This window comes from Saccopteryx leptura, chromosome 7 (assembly GCF_036850995.1).
Source record: "Saccopteryx leptura isolate mSacLep1 chromosome 7, mSacLep1_pri_phased_curated, whole genome shotgun sequence".
Lineage (NCBI taxonomy): Eukaryota > Metazoa > Chordata > Mammalia > Chiroptera > Emballonuridae > Saccopteryx > Saccopteryx leptura.
Genome location: NC_089509.1, coordinates 118,720,423 through 118,739,042, shown reverse-complemented (window position 1 = coordinate 118,739,042; position 18,620 = coordinate 118,720,423). Strand labels below are relative to the sequence as shown.

Sequence of the window (18,620 nt, the reverse complement as noted above, 5' to 3'; positions counted from 1 at the left end):
TCAACTCAGCATGTGGGCCGCAGAGCAAGATCACAGCCGTTCGGCAAATACAAGTAGGCCCCTAGGCTTACTTAATTTTATCCAAAATATTTTGAACTTCGTGGATTAGTCTGCGGGCTGCACAAAATTGTTCGGCCTGGTCTAGGGTCTCTCCCTCACTTCTCCTGCCAGTGACCCACCCCCAGAAATAACAACGCTTCCCAAGTTGAAGGACATCCATTTAATCACACACGACTCAACCACAGTCTGGCCAGAGGTGGGGATGGGGCCCAGGGTGGCTGACAAACACGTCGGCACCCTCCCCCGAAACAACGATGGTCACTTCCCACTCCCTCCTAGCACCCGGCCCCCTTCCCAGGGAGGCCCCCACCTCCGGCTGGGGGCTGCCAGGTGAATGCCAGCTCCGCCACCGCTCCGAAACCCTGTCAGCTGATCTCAGGTAGAATGAGGGGACGTGGGGCCCGCTCGGCCCTCAGGGCCCGGAAGACTCTCACCGGGCTGGGCCCCGAGCTGAGGGCCCCCCGCCTGGCCACAGCCTCAGCGTGGGGCAGCTCCCGGCCACCGCTACACAATGCCCTCCGGGCGCTTGCTCCTCCAGACCACCAGCCCCGTCACGAGCAGGGTCACCAGGGTGGGCACCAGGATGAAGGGGCACAGGATGCTGCTGGGCGGGTCCCGCAGGGCCCTGCCGGAGACGGGGCAGCTTCTGAAGTAGCGCTGGTGGACGGCGACGAAGAACTCGTCCACTGCTGCGTTGGGCCAGAAGCAGTGCAGCTCTTTCATCACCTGCTTGGTGCAGTCCGTGAGCTCCCCGTAGCTCCTGCAGAGGGAAGGGCAGGTCGTCAGTCCCCAGGGAGGCAGGGGACCAAGGCGGGACCTGGGACAGGGGCTCCCCACCCATTCCCCCACCTCAAGTATCTCCTGAAGCCCAGGCCCTTAGGCCATGGCCTGAATCTAGGACATGAAGGTCCTGGGTGACTCCCATGGGGGCTCCCCAAGTGACCTGCACATCCCTATACTCCAGAAGGTGAGCTGGACCTAAGGGGACAGCCCTCCTTGCTCCTGAGGTCTGGTATCTGGGTGCCACACTAAGGGCAGATGAGAGGCGGGGCAACTTCAGACATCAGCCCGGGACAAGAAGCACTCGGGCGGGCAAATCTGCAGCCCATTCTGAGGAATACATTGGGAAAGGTGAAGATAGGTTGGTAGAAGTGACCCAACCTGGATCACAGGCGGAAAGAGCTGTGGCAAATCCACAGCACTCTGTAATATCACGCCCACTCGTGGTCTGAGTCCCGGAGGAGAAGAGGGGGTGGGGAAGAAAAAATATTTGAAGAGAGACTAGCTGAGAATTTCCCCCAAATAATGACACATCAATTCACAAACCCAAGAGGGTCAAAGTACCCCAAACAGGACAAAAAGAAGGCAACAGCAGCAACAAACAGTCACACAGACACGTCAAAGTCAAACTCTGAAAACCAAAGATAAAAAATATATATATAAAATAAAAGAATAAAAAATGTAAATACATATGTATTTTAGGTGAGAGGAGGGGAGATAGTGAGGCAGACTCCTGCATGCACCCCAACTGGGATCCACCTGGCAACCCCATATAGGGCCAATGCTGGACTACCCAGCTATTTTTAGCACCTGAGGCTGATGTGCTCAGACCAAATGAGCTATCCTCAGTGCCCGGGGCCAATGCTTGAACCAATTGAGCCACTGGCTGCGGGAGGAAAAGGAGAGAAGGGGGAGTGGGAGAGAAGCAGATGGTCATTTCTCCTGTGTGTCCTGGCCAGGAATCCAACCCAGGATGTCCATATGCTGAGCTGATGCTCAGCCACTGATCAGGGCCAAAAAAAAAATTTTTTTTTTTTTTTAAATCTTGGAGTCCGAGGAAAGACCCCTCCAGGTAACAAGGCTATGAGTCACAGCTGACTTCCCACCTGAGACGATGCAAGCCCAGAGATGGTGGGGGGCATTGCTGAAGCACTGGTGACACTGATGGGGAGAAAATCGTCTGCCCAGAATCCTACATCCGGCACAAATACCTCTCAAATATTAGGTTGAAATAAAGACCTTTTCAGAGAGAGGAAAAAAAAAAAAGCTGAGAGAATTTATTGTCCTACAGGAAATACGAAAGGTCTTCAAGCAAAAGAAGAAAACAGAAAGAACTTTGAGCCCACATGAAGAAATGAAGAACTCCATAAACGGTAAAAGTGGAGATATCTAGAAGACACTTTTCCTATCTATCTATGTATCATCTGTCTGTCTATCTATCTATCATCTGTCTATCTATCTATCTATCTATCTATCAATCAATCATTTATCTATCTATGTATCTACCTGTTGGTGTTAGCAGTGCTGCCCTCACCACATGCTCACTGGAGAGCAGCACAGTCCCAAGGAGAAAGATGGCTGATTTTTCCTTGTTTTTAGTCTAGAAAGTGACTGAGTGCCGCAGGAGCCACGCAGCGATGGGGGTGGGGGGCTCAGGGAGGCCTTGAAAGGCCACTCTCTTAGGGTCTCTGAGTCACAAGGTCACTGTTTTGTCCGCCGGCTGCTCTCTCAATCATCACCCTGAGTGCACAGGGACGGGGTCTCCCTGCGTCCACATGAGGATTGGGAGGGCGAGGGTGTGCAGGACCCGTGCCCACTGGGGGCGAGGTTTTCCCAACCGAACAGAAGTGGGCAAAGCCACGGGCGTCCCGACAGGCTGGGTCCCATGGTGAGAAAGAAACGAGTGCCGGAGACGAGGGCCCTGTACAGTGGTGAGGGTCAAATGTCTCGGGAACCCTTAAAAACCAAAGTCCGGCCCTCTGAGTGGTTGTTGACCAACCACATGGCTACGTGGTACAAACACTGGTTTGAATGGCAGCCTTCTCCTCGCCTCAGAATCACCAAACCTGCCGCTAGTTGTTGGGGGGTTCTGCAGACCCCATGACGGTCAGTCCTAAACGTTGTCTCCCTCCACCCCCCACCCCCAGCCTCTGTGCTTGAGGACTGGAGCTGGGAAGTCCCTAGAAAGAGGAGTTCCCATCTGTGGATGGGAAGGAGCTCTGGTCCCAGGAAGAAGTGACCCCCACAGCTCCTCTGAGGCCATGAGGAGGCGGAGCCTGTCCCGCAGGGGGTGGGGGCTATTCTGGGATCAGGCTCTTTCTCCCTGAAATGTTATCCTTCCAGTCTGCAAAGCCACCTCCCACCCCTCCGCCGTCTAAAAATAGCTCCAGTTTTTAGCAGTCGGACCACTTCACCCTGTTTATTTATAGAGACATGACAGCTGAAACTTTCAATAGACATCCCGAGCTCTGTCAGCAGGCCGCGTGATAAAAAATTCCCTAGGGGCACAGACAGTCTTCTGTTCAAAAAGAACACAGGACTGAGAGCCGGGCCCCAAAGAATCAGGAGAAACGTTCCCATTTAACTCTCTAACGCCAGTTCCCATGCTGCTGACTAGTTATCCTTTTTTTTTTTTTTTTTTGGCCGGAACGTTCTATTCTGGGCCGCTAGGCAGACTGTGCTGGGAATGTTCTTGACCACGAGGGTAGGTGTTTTCTAGTATGTCCAGGGCCCCGGCCACAGCTTACTTTTGACAAGAAGGCGTCCACCGATGCCCACAGGCTCTGGGAACACTCGGGGTTGTGGCTGTCCCACAGCGACCTCTGACTGGCCCTGATGTGGAGAATCTGAGTGTGGGCTCTGCCAACCTCACGGAGGTCCACCTCTTGTCCTGGGTGATCCTGAGAGCCCCCTGTTTGAGCTTCGGGCTCCTTCTACCCAGAGGAAGACGCAGGAACCCACCTGGCGGGGTCCCTGGGCACGTCAAGCTGAATGGGTCAAAGGCTGACACACAGCCAGAGCCCAGAAGGTGGACGCTTTCTCATTGCCCCCTCCCCGACCACTGTTGAACAGCTCAGAAAGGATACACTTCTTGTTCTATAAACTCACCACAGTTGACTGGGCCATGTGTGGCTAAGCCCTCAAAAACGTGAGGACAGGCCCTGGCCGGTTGGCTCAGCGGTAGAGCGTCGGCCTGGCGTGCGGGGGACCCGGGTTCGATTCCCAGCCAGGGCACATAGGAGAGGCGCCCATTTGCTTCTCCACCCCCACCCCCTCCTTCCTCTCTGTCTCTCTCTTCCCCTCCCACAGCTGAGGCTCCACTGGAGCAAAGATGGCCTGGGCGCTGGGGATGGCTCCTTGGCCTCTGCCCCAGGCACTAGAGTGGCTCTGGTCCCGGCAGAGCGTCGCCCCTGGTGGGCGTGCCGGGTGGATCCCGGTCGGGCGCATGCGGGAGTCTGACTGTCTCTCCCCGTTTCCAGCTTCAGAAAAAAAAAACAAAAAAAAAACGTGAGGACAAGCTTTGGGATTTTGGTTCCCTTGATCTGACCACTACTGGCCTCCGTCTACCTGGGACAATTCACAACCGGGTGGCTCCCAGCAGCTGTCATTGCCTGGTGGGGGTGGGGCAGGAGCACCACCTGGCGTCCCGAGGAGAACAGGCGAAGGTGAAAGTGACCCATCTGAGGCTGGCCCTGAGTCTGAGAGCAGCCAGCAGGAGGCGTTCTTCCCTTCACCCCACTTATCTGTGCTCCCATCCAGGCGAGGTAAACCCTGTCCCGGGGGCGGGGCAGCAACCCCCATCACGGGGACATCCCCTCTCCCCAGCTCGCTGCCCAGCACAGCCGGGTCTCTCCTGGCCACCAGGGGGATACTCTCTGGGGGCACGTGCCTGGCAGCCCTGCTTCAAGCCAGCAAAGTTGGGGTCGGGGCTATCCAAGAGATGGAGAGCGTGAACGCGGGGGCCCACACGTGCGGGGCACACCCAGAGCCTTGCAGCCACACACCTGGAAGGGGGGCAGGACCCGGATGTCCAGCCCGCCCCCATTCCTGCTTCGCAGATGTCCCCAGGGCCTGGGCAGACCCGTGACTCGCTGCACGCTGCACCACTCTCGCTCCCCGCGGAGCCGGAGACAAGGACCTACCCGCGTAGGGTGGGAGTCGCGCGGTCCCGCTGGGATGCGGTGGCTGAATGCACTGTCCCCGAGGGGCGCCCGGACCAGGGGCAAGGAGAGAGGGGCTGGGACCCGCTTAATACCCAGTCCTGGGCGCCCAAGGCTCTCCCTTCTCCACCTCTACTGACCCCGCCACCCCGCAGGGGCAGGCTCCTCGGTTTCTCCTCCCTAACCGGCTGCCACCTCCCGCGGGTCCCTGCTCCACGCGCGCGCGTCCCCGCAGCCTCCGTGCAGAAGGGTCGCGGCCACCAGATGGCGCCTCTCCCCAGGGTCCTCCTCTCCTCCGGCCCTCCAGCCCCAGGAAACCCCTCTACTCTCTCCTCACTTTCCCCTCCAGTCAGTCGACCTCCCAGGACCCTCCTGCGCGCTTCTGAGCCCGCCCCCCAGCCCCCCTGCAGCGCATTGGTCTCCGCCAACCCTTCCCGCGGGGGCGGGGCGTCCACACTCTCAATGCTCCTTCCCTCTGGGGCCAGCTACTCTGACATCTGACCCCTGTGACACCCCAACCCCACCTGAAGCTTGGTCCTGTCCACATGAGCTTGCCCCACCCCATCCCCACCTCCCAGGGCCTCCCTCTCTCAGCAGGTCCCCTCCCCTCCTGTGGCCTTGTCCCTGTGGCAAGGAGCAGGCAGAAGTGACTCATGGTGGTGGGTTATTTTGCAAGGCACGCTTCTGACACCAGTTTCCACTTTTCTGCAAGACATGCGGGCCAGGGTCCTGGGCATCTCTGTACGGCTTCTCCTTTCCCCTACCCAGCTTAGTCAGGGGCAGCAGTCAAACCCCTCCCCTGCTTTCCTCTCCTCTGCATCCTACCTTTCCCTCAGTCTACCACTGGCTCTTCCTGCCACAGCCCTGGCCCTGCCCTCCCCCACCTCCCAGCCCACTGTAAACGTCTTGTCATCTGCGCCTCATACTTCCAGTGCTCCCCTGTGCTGGACTCAAATGCCTACAATTGGCCCCCACCCTCAACCAAATCCCCTCCATCTCACTGCCTACATTCTAGCCACCCTGGCTGATGTTTCTGCCTCAGGACCTTTGCACACGCTGCACTTTCTACCCGGAAGGCTCTTCACCCCACCTTCACAAGGCCAACTTCTGTGCATCCTTCAACTGCCACGTCCTTGAAAAGGCTTCATTGGATGCTTCAACCTCATTTGGCTCCCGGGTGAAATGGGACGTCCCTCCATAGACGGTTCTTAGAACCTGTGCCTTAATTCACACGATTGTTCACTCACTGTCAGTCTCAGCAACTAGACTGCAGACACTGTGAGGGCAGGGAGAGTGTCAGATGAAAACAGAGTCCCACCTACCCTGCTCACGGCAATCTCCTCAAAGGCAAAGGGAAACAAAAGTGTGAGGGACACGTGGCCTCAGGTGCCGACAGGGGGGCGGGAGGGGCAGTCAGCAGACCCAGCGTGAGCCCTTGCAGAGCATAGTACGTGGAGCTAGGGGGACAGTCCCCACTGAGAAAAGTGTCATCACAGCCCACAGGACACGGGCAGCCCCCATATCTCAACATCTGATGAGTTACAACACCTTCATGGGGAGACGGACACACTTCTCAAGGTTAAGTAGGTAAAAGCTAGTACAAAAGGGGTGTGGAAACCAAAGTTAATAAACCTGATGCAGTGACTACATGTAACATTTCTATTCTACACAGAAACAACCATCTTTTCGGAAATCCCAGGATCCTATTGTAGAGGCAGGAAAACAATCTTGGTGAATTCCCAATGTGGAAAATGTAAGTCATTATTCTTTGACTGCAATATTAAAAACTACAAATTAGTAAAATAATTATATATATATATATATATATATATATATATATATCCCCCCAGTGAGAGGAGGGGAGGTAGAGCTAGATTCCCGCATGCTCCCCAACTGGATCCATCTGGCAAGGGTGATACTCTGCATATCTGGGGCACTGCTCTGTTGCTCAGCAACTGAACTCTGGCTAGCGCCTCAGGCAGAGGCCATGGAGCCATCCTCAGCTCCTGGAGCCAACTGGCTCCAGTTGAGCCATGGCTGCAGGAGGGGCAGAGAAAGAAAGAGAGAGAAAGGGAGAGAGAGAAGTGAGAGGGGTAAGGGTAGAGAAGCAGATGGGTGCCTTTCCTGTGTGCCCTGACTGGGAATTGAACCTGGGACATCCATATGCCGGGCCAATACTCTGCTACTAAGCCAACTGGCCGGGGCCAAAAAATGATATATTTTTTTAAAAAGTTAAATTGATAGAAATGGAAGATTACTCATAATTTTGGGGTCAAACAATTTTAAAATTCAATTACTGCCTATTAAGAAAATAATAATGAAAAAAAGAAAAGAAAATAATAATGGTGATATTACATGTAAAAATTAATGGAATAGAGCCAGAGAACAAAAAAATAAATTATCTCATTACTAAACAAAGAAGAAAATAAATAAAATAAGTATCCAAATCAAGACATTTTTAAAAAGAACAACAAAATAAATCTCCCCAAATGGTAACTAACTAATTTAAATGCATTAATAATGATTAAAGACTAGTACTTATTGATATTTTTAAAAACAGGAAAAAGAATAAGTAAATTCAATAGCTGATTCTTTAAAAAAAATAGGTATAATGAAATAGACCCACTTCTGGAATGTCTAGTTAAGAAAAAAAACCCAGAAAATATCAATATACAAAACCACAGATAGACAATAAGAAAAAGTATGAAAGATTACCATGCAAAAAATTGTATGTTAAACAATAGAAACATTTTTGAATTGAAATACTTTTGGGGAAACTATGAACTATCAAATATTGACATAAAAAGTAGAACATCTGGAAAAAAAAGAAAAAGAAAAACATTATTAAAAAATTACATTCACAAAAGGTGCTAGACACAGGCGGTTCTTTCAAATCCTTAGGGTTATAGAAAAAGATGTCATGCTTCCCGGCTCTTCTCAAAAGTTAACCAAGCCCAGATTCAAGCCTCCGAAGATGACTTGCCCACGTGCCCAACGGGGGGGGGGGGCAGCAGATGTACTCTGCTGTCATTTATAAATAGACACACATGTCCTAAGAAAAATGTTAGCAAATGCAAGCTCACCGTCAGAGAACACTTCAGAGTAGGTTTATTTCAGGGACAGTTCAAACCAGTTACTGTCAAATCACACGTCGTCACGTCAGCGCCAAAGAACACGCGGCCCTTTCAATATGGGTTGAGAAAGGCATTTGGTAAAATTCAACATTTCTAATGAGAAAGAAACAACCCTTGTAAATCACAAAGTTGTTTTTTTTTTTTCTTTTAAGTGAGAGGAAGGGCGATAGACAGACTCCTGCATGCGCCCCAACCAGGATTCACCTGGAAACTCCGGTCTGGGGCCAATGCTCAAATCAACCGAGCTATCCTCAGCACCCAGGGCCGACGCTTGGACCAACTGAGCTATTCTCAGCAGGCTGACACTTGAACCAGTTGCGCCAATGGCTGCAGGAGGAGAAGAGTGAGAGAAGGGGGAGATGGAGAGGGAGAGAAGCTGGTGGTCACTTCTCCTGTGTGCCCTGACAGGGAATCGAACCTGGGACATCCCTATGCCGGGCTGATGCTCTATCTATTGAGCCTCTGGCCAGGGCCACAAAGAAGTTCTCCATGTGACAAGAAGCTCTCACACGCACTGCACACACCATGTTTACTCCTGGAGTCCTAGAGGCAGTTTCATCCCACTCAGGAATCCTCCAGTTTAAGTTTTAGGTGGTCAGTTGTGTCTTCTACCTGGTGGCTTCCAACTTTGGTGGCCAAGCCCCCAACCAGGACATCCAACATAGTCACAGCGGAACCTTTCCAAAGCAGGATCGGGCTGGCCGCTCACAAGGCCACTTCCTCTAATGACAGAAACCCACAGGCTGGCTTGGCCTGCGTCAGGCTCAGTGAGCGTGCCAGGCCCTCTCACCTCCAGAAAGGGCCTCGGAGCACACAGCAGGGGCGGAGAGGCCCTCTCGACAAATAACCAAGTCCACGTAGCGCGTGGTTGCTTTTTCCACGGAGCGACGCCCGTGCCTGTGTGAGGAGGCAGGCTGCACAGGACAGGACAGCTTTTGTTTGGGGCACCTCAGGGGATGTAAAAGGAAGTCTTGTTCATGGTCTGATTAAAAACACAGGGTGCCACGCCCCCCGCGCACCTGGAACTCCCGCCTCCTCAGCCCAGGACTTGCAGCGGAAGTGCGTGGGGGTGGATATGGTTCAATCAAACGCTCCCTAAACCCAGGGGTTGGGGTCATCCAATCAAGCCTGGAAGAATGATAAGACAGCGGCAGGGCACAGCAGCAGCCGTCAGGCATCTCTGCCGGCCCAGAGGGACCGCGCCCGGAGCGCTCGGGCAGGAATGCTTTGAGATGACTGCGACCACTGCAGGCAAGCGCGTACTTTAAGATGAGTTTTCCTGAGGTTCCTACTACGACTAAACTTCCTTACGTTATAGAACAGGACGTTTTGAGATCTTGGGGGGAAAAAAGAGAGAACGCAAGCAAGCACAGGGGGCTGCCGTGTCCGTGGAATCACGGTATTCACACGCACCGGTCAGCAACCAACGCGCGACAGGTTCACACCCGCCGGCTGGCACAGGTAAAAGTCCAGCCAGGTCTTCACTGGCTCCCTGCCTCCGCAGCACCTCCCCGACCACCACCATGGGGCTCTGGCTGAGGAGTGGACGCCTCTGTCTCCGAAAAAGGAACAGTAGGCTAGAGCACAGAGAGAGAGGTGCCCGGCCAGGGGCTGGTGGGTGTTTCACCAGTGGGTAGGGGACCGCACTTTCTCACGGGGCACTCGGCCCGGCCCCGGAGAGACCCGGGGAAGCCACCCCTCTTGGGCAAAACACCACCACTCTCGGATGACAGAAAACAGATGTGGAACAGCCGCCCCCCCAGGCCTTTGGCTTCGCCCCTGCTGTCTTGTGCTCCTGGCCAGAAGCCAGCCTGTCCTAACGCTGAGACATTCTAGGGAAAATGCAAGAGGCCTCTGGGGTCAGTGTAGCTTGGGGACACTGCACAGAGGGGCGTTCCCCACTCACATAGCACAGACAAGGGCTGGGGGTGATCTGAGGAGCCCAGTGCTCCCAAAGTCCCCATGTCCCCGAGAACCAACGCACAGCATTCTGCGCGCCCAGCGTCCTGCGCGCACAGCGTTCTGCGCGCACAGCGTCCTGCGCGCCCAGCGTCCTCCGCGCACAGCATTCTGCGCGCACAGCGTCCTCCGCGCACAGCATGGGGAGAGGCTCGGTGTGGGTCTGCGCCCGTGTCCTGTCACACATTCTTATTTCTGTCTGACTCTGAAGACCTGCCTAGGACTGACCTGCCTGCCCCACGACCTCTCGGGCCATGGACGGTTCCTCTTCCTCTCCTGGACTGGTTTCTTCCACCTTGCCTCTACCCTCACACCCCCTCTACAGTGGGGCGAGGCCCCTCACGCTCCCCTGGACTGCTGTCCCTGTCCCCACCTGAGGACATCTGCTTTCTCCAGCCGAGCACATGGCTGGCACTTTGGGGTACAGCCCCTCCAGCTGTGCCCTCTGGACCCTGGTGCCCTGCCCTGTACCTGCGCCACCCTGGCCCTCTGCTCCTTATTGCAGCTGCCCGTTTGCTGTCCTACTTTCTCCCTGAACGGTGACCTTCCTCCAGAGGGCAGGGCACACCCACGCTGTTCCCTGCTGGACCCCAGCCCCGGGCAAGGTGCACAGTAGGACTCAGTGCACCATGGTGCATGAGTGACAAGGCTGAGGAGCATGGCACTCCAGTGCCCACCAGAGGGCGCCACTGAGCCCTTGCTCCCCAAACCTGGGGCCAGAAGGGAGGGGTGTTGGAGCTCACTGACCCTTCCAGCCTTGGCTGCCCTCTGGACTCAGTGTGGGCCGAAGAGCCCTGGGAGCATCTGGGGTTCCTGTCGGATATGGGGTCTGCAGGAAGTGCTGAGCCTCCAACGTATCACTCAGAAGCAAGGGTCCAAGGTACACGTTCAGAGCTGTGAGCGTCCCTGTGCTTGTCCCCTTGGACCTGTAACCAGGAGGCGCAGTGTGGGGCAGGCGGAGGGGACACCCTGAGCAGATGCTTCAGCTCTGCATCCCGCTCACGGCCAGCGGAAGCTCCGTGTGCAGGCAGCGTGGGGCTGTGCAGGGCTCTGTGCGGATAAAGGAGGGCGCCCCTTCCTCCAGGCAGGGTGCTCGGCTTGACCCGCGGAGCACAAGCTGGACTCCTGCCCCCATCTCGGCCAGCTGCCCTGGGACGGACGCATCTGCCAAGCTGCTGTGTGTCCTCGGGTCACAGACTCCAAGAGTCTCTGAGCTGCAGTATCTCCACCTGGAGGGCCACCCAGGGCTGAGACGGAGACAAGAGGAGCCAACACGCACGGGGGACGCTCTCCACCCCCTGGGGGAGGAGGACCAACCAAGGCCACTGTGATCCATCAAGGGGACACGCGTATTTTCCCATGTTCCTGGGAGATTGAACAGAGTGTGGTGGGCAACCCGGAGCTCTGCTGCCACACTGGGCAGCTCTCTGTCCAGCCCTGGGGTTCCTGAGCTTGTCACCGGCCAGACCACAGTGTGGTTCCCTCCTGGTGGGGAGCCCCTCGCCAGCCCCCAGGTCCTGCAGAGAAACACCTATGGGCCGAGGAGCAGGGGGGGCCTGGAGGGGGCAGGGAGGCTTCCTGCCCGGTGCTGCGAGGTTAGGCTGCAGGGACAGAGACGGAGGTGGGCGCCAGGCGGGGCGGGCGCAGCTCCCCGTGCTGCCTCTCTGACCACCGTGGGGGTGATCACTCCGCCCACAAAGTGTCTAGGCTCCTGCTGGGACCATGTGATGCTGGGCCCTGGGGACAGAGCAGGCTTAGTCTCGACCCCGCCCTAGTTGATGGACACCACACAGGAGGCACCCAGGGAGCTGTGGCCGTGCAGAACGGGGACCGCTCAGGGTGGGGTGGGTGGCCCATGGGGCCGCGCACGGCTCTGCCTTCTGAGGGCCCCGCACCACATCCCCACCACAGTTAAAGGCCCCGCTGTTGGAAGGACAGGCCACACTGAGACCTGTTCACAGGGCATGGTCACTCCTCACACAGCTCTACCAGCCGGTGGTCACCTGTTCGAGGTGGGCGGCCCTGGGGCTGACTTGAGGCATGCGGGGCTCCCTCACACTGGCCGCTGCTCCCTGTCGGGGAGAAGGTGTCCTGGCCACCGGCCCCTCCAGCCTGGCCTCCTTCACCTCCACTGCTCCTGCTCAGCCGGCTCCAGGACAGACGGAATCCGGGGCCCCCGCCCGCCCGCCGGGAGGAAGCGGGAGGTTTCTAAATCTGTCCCTGGCTCCATGGCAGGGAGCTCTGGCACCGGACACAACCTGGGAACTGCCAAGCCTGCCTGCGCCACGGAGCGGACCCGCTGGGTGACAAGGGCAGGGTGGGCATCCGCCTCCTCTGAGAACCAGTCTCCTGCGGTCTGCGCGCACAGAGATGAAACAGGTTCTGAAACCTCAGGAGTGTCCTCCAAGGCCCTGGCCGGCAGTGGTGAGGGGAGTCTGCCTGCAGTGACCCCAGCCCTGGCATCGGAGAAGGCAGGGAACCGTGGCCGCTCACCCAGCTGTGCCCCCATGGGCTGGCCTCTCTGTGGCGCCCCAGAGCATCTCCTGGGACCCCCGGTGCCAACACCCAGATCGAAGGCACTGCTGGGCCCCAGGGCTCCCCGTCGCCAGAGCACGGGTGTGCACACGTGCCGAGTTCCGGGACTAGGCGTGGCAGCCAGGGCACTATATTCGGACACTAACACCCTGGGGACACTGTCCTTGCAAAGCCACGCTGGCGCCGGCGGCTGAAGGAGGGCTGTACCCTGCCGTGCCCTCCCCGTCCCAGCATCAGGCCTGCCCAGAGCACTGCTCTCCGCTGCTCTGCCGGGGAACCCCTTTGTCCCCTGACGCCACTGGGTTCCACAGGGACCCCTGAGGCCCTCCCCCCGCTGCACTGGGCTGACCCCCACCCACCGCCCCACTATCCTGGGCCCCCATCCGGGCTGCCCCTTCCTCCTGTGCCCCACCTGCCCATGGCTCCCAGCAAGGAGGTATGAGCCCCCCTGCCCCCTGAAGGCAGTCACAGCAGGTCTGAGAAGCCCCACCCAGGTGTCCCGGAACACCCCTTACAGGCACCTCGCCGGGGCTGGCCGCACCGCCGTGGGTGAGCCTCTGCCTCGGGACTGGCATCCCCGTGAGGACGGGCACCATTTCTCGGTCCCCCGGCCCGCGCCCGGAGGGTGTGGCAGAGGGAAGGAACCGACACCCGGCCTCCTAACTCACTGGACGCGTGGAGACCTGCGCAGGTGAGACATTTACCCGTGGACGGAGCCTGGCTGAGAACAAGCTGTCAGTGGGGATGAGAACGGCCCCTTATACTGTCAGGGGTGCAGGACACCAGGCCAGAGGCAGAGAGACACAAAGAAATGACACACCCGTCAAGGAATAAACCCAGCGGGGCTCACTACCCGGAGACAGACACCCGGCTAACACTCGCCCACTATCCCTGTAGGAACGCTGCCCTCGGGTCTGGTGACAGGAGCACTCCCGGAGGGCCCCCTCCCTCCCCGGGAAAGGCAGGGGTGATGTGAAGGGGGAGCCCAGGCCTCGCCTCCAGCGGGCAGAGGCTGCCGGGACCAGCAGGGAGGGGCAGGGGCGCTGATGTCACTAGCACGGGTCCAGGCCCTGTTCCCATCCGTCTCCTGGCCCAGGAAGAACCTCCCAGGCAGCGGAGGCCACGAGGATGCTGGTCACGCTGGTGAAGGTGACTTACTTTTTTTAGATTTTTTATTCATTTTTTAGAGAGAGGAAATAGAGAGAGAGGGGGAGAGAAGGGGGGAGGAGCAGAAAGCATCAACTCCCATATGTGCCTTGACCAGGCGAGCCTGGGGTTTTGCAGTCAAATGCTCTACCACTGAGCTATACCCCCGAGCCTGGGGTTTTGAACCAGCGACCTCAGCGTTCCAGGTCAACGCTTTTACCCACTGCACCACCACAGGTCAGGCTGAAGGTGACTTTTGTCTCAGGGCGGCCACTGTGCCACCAGGAGAGAGGACCCCAGCTGTGGCTTCACTGTGCCCAACAGCTCCCCATCCTGTCCTCACCCTGAGCAGAGGACATGCCGGCTGGCCGGTGGTCTCTCGCCCAGTTCCTGAGGGGCAACCTGGACAGCGACAGTGGGTGGAGGCTTGGAGCTGGGAGCTGACTCCCACCCACTACTGGGGCTCACCCCCCCCGGGAGCACGGGGGGCTACCCAGTGACCACTCCAATGGCCCAGCACCAGCTAGGTCCTCACCGAGCAGCTGCTGGGCCCAAGGTAACATCTGGTGCCCTCATCGAACTTTCCAAAGGAGATGGACCGTAACCGGGACAGCAGCTGGAGCAGGCTGTCCGCCCTCGGCCCTGGAGGTCCTGGTTGCCCAGGGTCTGAGGACGTGTGTCTTGAAAGCTGCCCAAAGGGCCCCCACAGGACCCCCCCCCACACACACACACAATCACAGCAGTTCCGGACTGGACCTGCCCGCCCCACGCCTTCACCATCCCTTCCCGGTCCCCTGGTTCTAGCGACCCGCAAGTGACCACACCAGAAAGAAGGTCACATTTACAAAACAAATGGAAATCCCTGCATTCTCTGATGACGTGATAAAAACCCAGAGTCAACAGAACAACAGCTGCATGAACCTCAGAAAGCAAGGCTGTTTGGTGGAGGTGTACGACCCTGCAGAGCGGCCACTCGGGTCCAAAGGCAGCAGAAAGCACCTCAGAAATGTCTGAAGTCCGAGAATGCATTAGTCCTGGGGCTTACCTCCAGGGCCTGCTTCAGACAGCCGCCCGAATTAAAAAGCCGCATGTCAGGCCCTGGCCGGTTGGCTCAGCGGTAGAGCGTCGGCCTAGCGTGCGGAGGACCCGGGTTCGATTCCCGGCCAGGGTACATAGGAGAAGCGCCCATTTGCTTCTCCACCCCTCCGCCGCACTTTCCTCTCTGTCTCTCTCTTTCCCTCCCGCAGCCAAGGCTCCATTGGAGCAAAGATGGCCCGGGCGCTGGGGAGGGCTCTGTGGCCTCTGCCTCAGGTGCTAGAGTGGCTCTGGTCGCAACATGGCGACGCCCAGGATGGGCAGAGCATCGCCCCCTGGTGGGCAGAGCGTCGCCCCTGGTGGGCGTGCCGGGTGGATCCCGGTCGGGCGCATGCGGGAGTCTGTCTGGCTGTCTCTCCCTGTTTCCAGCTTCAGGAAAAAAATAAAAAATAAAAAAAATAAAAAGCCGCATGTCAGAGGCCATGAGGCCGCTAACAGTAAAAGCCGTGCTTGAGTTAGCAGTCTCTTTGCAAAGATAAAGTGACCAAGAGCCCTGTTGGACTGAGGGTTGTGACGGACACAAGTCGGGACAACGCAGTGTGAGAAATAAAACAGACAAGTGGGTGTCAGGACGTTAACTGAAATCAGCGAGGAGATGGGGTGGGGAGAGGGATGGAGGGAAGTGGATTCTCCATATAAGAAAACCAACACAGGAATAGGAACACCCACGATTCATGACTCACGGCTGGATGAGTGAAGAGAGTGTCCACATTGAACAGATAAAGGACACCCCGGCTGGGTGGCTCAGTTGGTTAGAGTGTCGTCCAGACACGCCAAGGTTGCAGGTTTGATCCCCGGTCAGAGCACAGACAAGAACCAACCAATGAATGCATAAATAAGTGGAACAACAAATTCATGTTTCTCTCTCTCTTTCTCCCTCTCTCTTGAAGAAGCAATAATAATAGTAATAATAATAATAATAAACGATAAAGGAAAACACATCATGTTTTAACAGGAGGGAGGAAAGAAAAATCAGTGTGGAAAGATAAATTTCAGGACCCAGAACAGAGTGCCTGAAGATAGGACATAAAGGATGATACAATGTAACTTCCTTTGTTACAGGCTCCTTGCTCTATGGATGAAACAAGAAAGTCCAGCAATAAGCTGTTTTCAAGAGAGACTGTTAATACAGACTCACCCCAGAGGAACACTGGAAAGAGTTACTTGAAAGAGTTACCGGTAAACTTCAGGTTGTTTTGATGCTGGGATTTCAACGTTACAATGAAGCAAAGGATAACTTCAAGCAAAAACAATTAAATGTGATTAAGGAGAGATTTCATGATATCTCACGGTCCATAATGGCGGCACAGTAACATGAAACCTAAACACTATGAAAACAGAGCAGAATATAATATGTAAAAACCTGCCGGGAAAGGGAAACCGGAACAATGACAATAGGATCAGAATCGAGGAACCCAGCGCTCTATTGTCAAGTAGACAGACAGACAGAGGTGCAGAATTCATGGTAGTTTCGGTGGGACTCGCACAGACTGAGACAAACATATCTCGTTGTCCGGTACTCATGCTGTGCTCACCGCGGGTCCTCCTATCCCGGGTCACAAAGAAGGTCTCGGTAAAAATACAGACGCGTGAATTCTTCACTCAATGTCATCCGACTGACGGCATTAAGAGAAGAAGAAGTTAAGAACCACACAGAAAACGTGAGCGTTAAACTGCACTTGCCTAAGGATAAAAGTGTCTCAAAAAGAGAGTCAAGGAGACAACCGTCTATTAGGAACATACAATAATAATAATAATAATAACAAAAGGCAAAAAACCCAGATGTATGAAAATCTACAGAAAGTGACAAATCACATCTCAGCTTTAAATGCCTTTATTATGTTAAACAAAGATTGAGAAAGAAGTTGCTGGAGTAAGTAAGCATTGAACTCATAGCTTAGGAAAGAAGCAACTCTTTATTTAAAAATGAAAAGAGAGGGGAAAGTGAACGATACAAGTTAAAGCCAGATTATTTTAAAGACTGCGACCTAAAACGTAAAATGGAGCCTCGTCGCTAGAGTGGGCCACATTAATGAATAGGGGGGTCCCCCCTCGTTTCCCTTTGATGGATGAGGCCACCTTGAAACAAACAAGCAAAAGAAAGCGGGAGGAGGGACGTGGACAGCTGGAACCTGAATATATAGGGTATTACACAGTTAAGGCAACACGATGCATCAGTGTTAGAAATCCCAAGGTTTTAGACCAGGCGCCCCCAAACTTTTTACACAGGGGGCCAGTTCACTGTCCCTCAGACCGTCGGAGGGCCGGACTATAAAAAAAAACTATGAACAAATCCCTATGCACACTGCACATATCTTATTTTAAAGTAAAAAAAACAAAACGGGAACAAATACAATGTTTAAAATAAAGAACAAGTAAATTTAAATCAACAAACTGACCAGTATTTCAATGGGAACTATGCTCCTCTCACTGACCACCAATGAAAGAGGTGCCCCTTCCGGAAGTGCGGCGGGGTGGGGTGGGGCTGGATAAATGGCCTCAGGGGGCCGCATGCAGTCCGTGGGCCGTAGTTTGGGGACCCCTGCTCTAGACCAAATAAACAAAGCTGAAATATAACATTACACATGAAACAGAAAGTCAAAATTAACCAATTGAGGAGGGGAAAAAAAAAATCACCCAAGCTGCCTAGATCTGATGGTTTTAGTGATGAATCCATTCAAACTTCCAGGGAACAACCTGATTCTCAAGTCACGTACGTTATTTCCTACCCTGGACTCGAGGGTCCTCTCCTAGCACGTATGGGCCATCAGGCGGGAGTGAATGCAGTCCCGAGACCCAATTAAGGACACTCGGATAGGACAGTCAGGGACTAATGAAGCAAATATGGTTAAACCCATTTTACTGGGGAGGAAGTTGAGGCCCTTACTATCCAAAAGTTTAGGTAGTGATGGCGTCGGCAGGATTCTTGCCCATGTGGGTCCCACTCGGAGCCCCATGCTTGGTCCATGAGGCTTTTTCTACTAGTGGCTAAAAGGCAGCACCTGAAAGTGATGACCGATTGATCCGACCAGGCCAACGACCAACCCTCAGGACACATGGGGGACGAAGGTGCTCCCATGGGAAGGACTTGTACGCCAATGGCTCTCCCAAGTGGACGATCTGTGATTGGCCATCTCAATTAGAATCTCAATATGACATGTATTATGACATATATGTGCCTGTGTGTGTGTGTATTTGTTTATTTATTTATGTATTTATTTTTTAGGTGAGAGGAGGGTAGATAGCAAGGCAGACTCCCACATGTGTCCTGACCTGGATCCACCCAGCAACTCCATCTGGGGCCAATGCTCAAGTACCAAGCTATTTTTAGTGCCTTAGGTTGTCACACTCCAACTGAGCTATCCCCAGCACCTGGGGCCACACTTGAACCAGTGGAGCCACTGGCTGTGGGAAGGGAAGAGAGAAAGAAGAGGGAGGGGGGGAGAGAAGCAGACGATCGCTTCTCCAGTGTGCCCTGACTGGGAATCAAACCCGGGATGTCCATACACCAGGCCGACGCCCTATCCTCCGAGCCACCATCCAGAGCCTCAATATAACTTTTTAATGGCATTTGGCAAATGGTTCTTCCGTGTTGTTTTGTTTTTGTTCCTTGTTTTTGAAAAATAGCCAGGGAAGAAGATACCGAAGAGAACAAATACAACGTGAACGATGATGAAAACAAACACACGGAGAGAGGATGAGGTCTGCTAAACGGGAGAGAATATTAAAAAGCCATGGTGGTAACTTAAAT

The 18,620-nt window shown here is 55.0% G+C and overlaps 1 protein-coding gene across 1 annotated transcript in view; it reads right to left on the bottom strand.

Moving 5' to 3' along the window:
* Positions 1-205: 205 nt before the first annotated feature.
* RAMP1 (receptor activity modifying protein 1) overlaps positions 206-18,620 on the bottom strand; it is a 44,617-nt gene continuing 26,202 nt past the window's right edge. Inside the window, exon 3 of the mRNA XM_066346144.1 lies at positions 206-820. Coding sequence (XP_066202241.1) covers positions 565-820 — 256 coding nt within the window. The 3' untranslated portion in view covers positions 206-564. The remainder of the gene's footprint in view (positions 821-18,620) is intronic.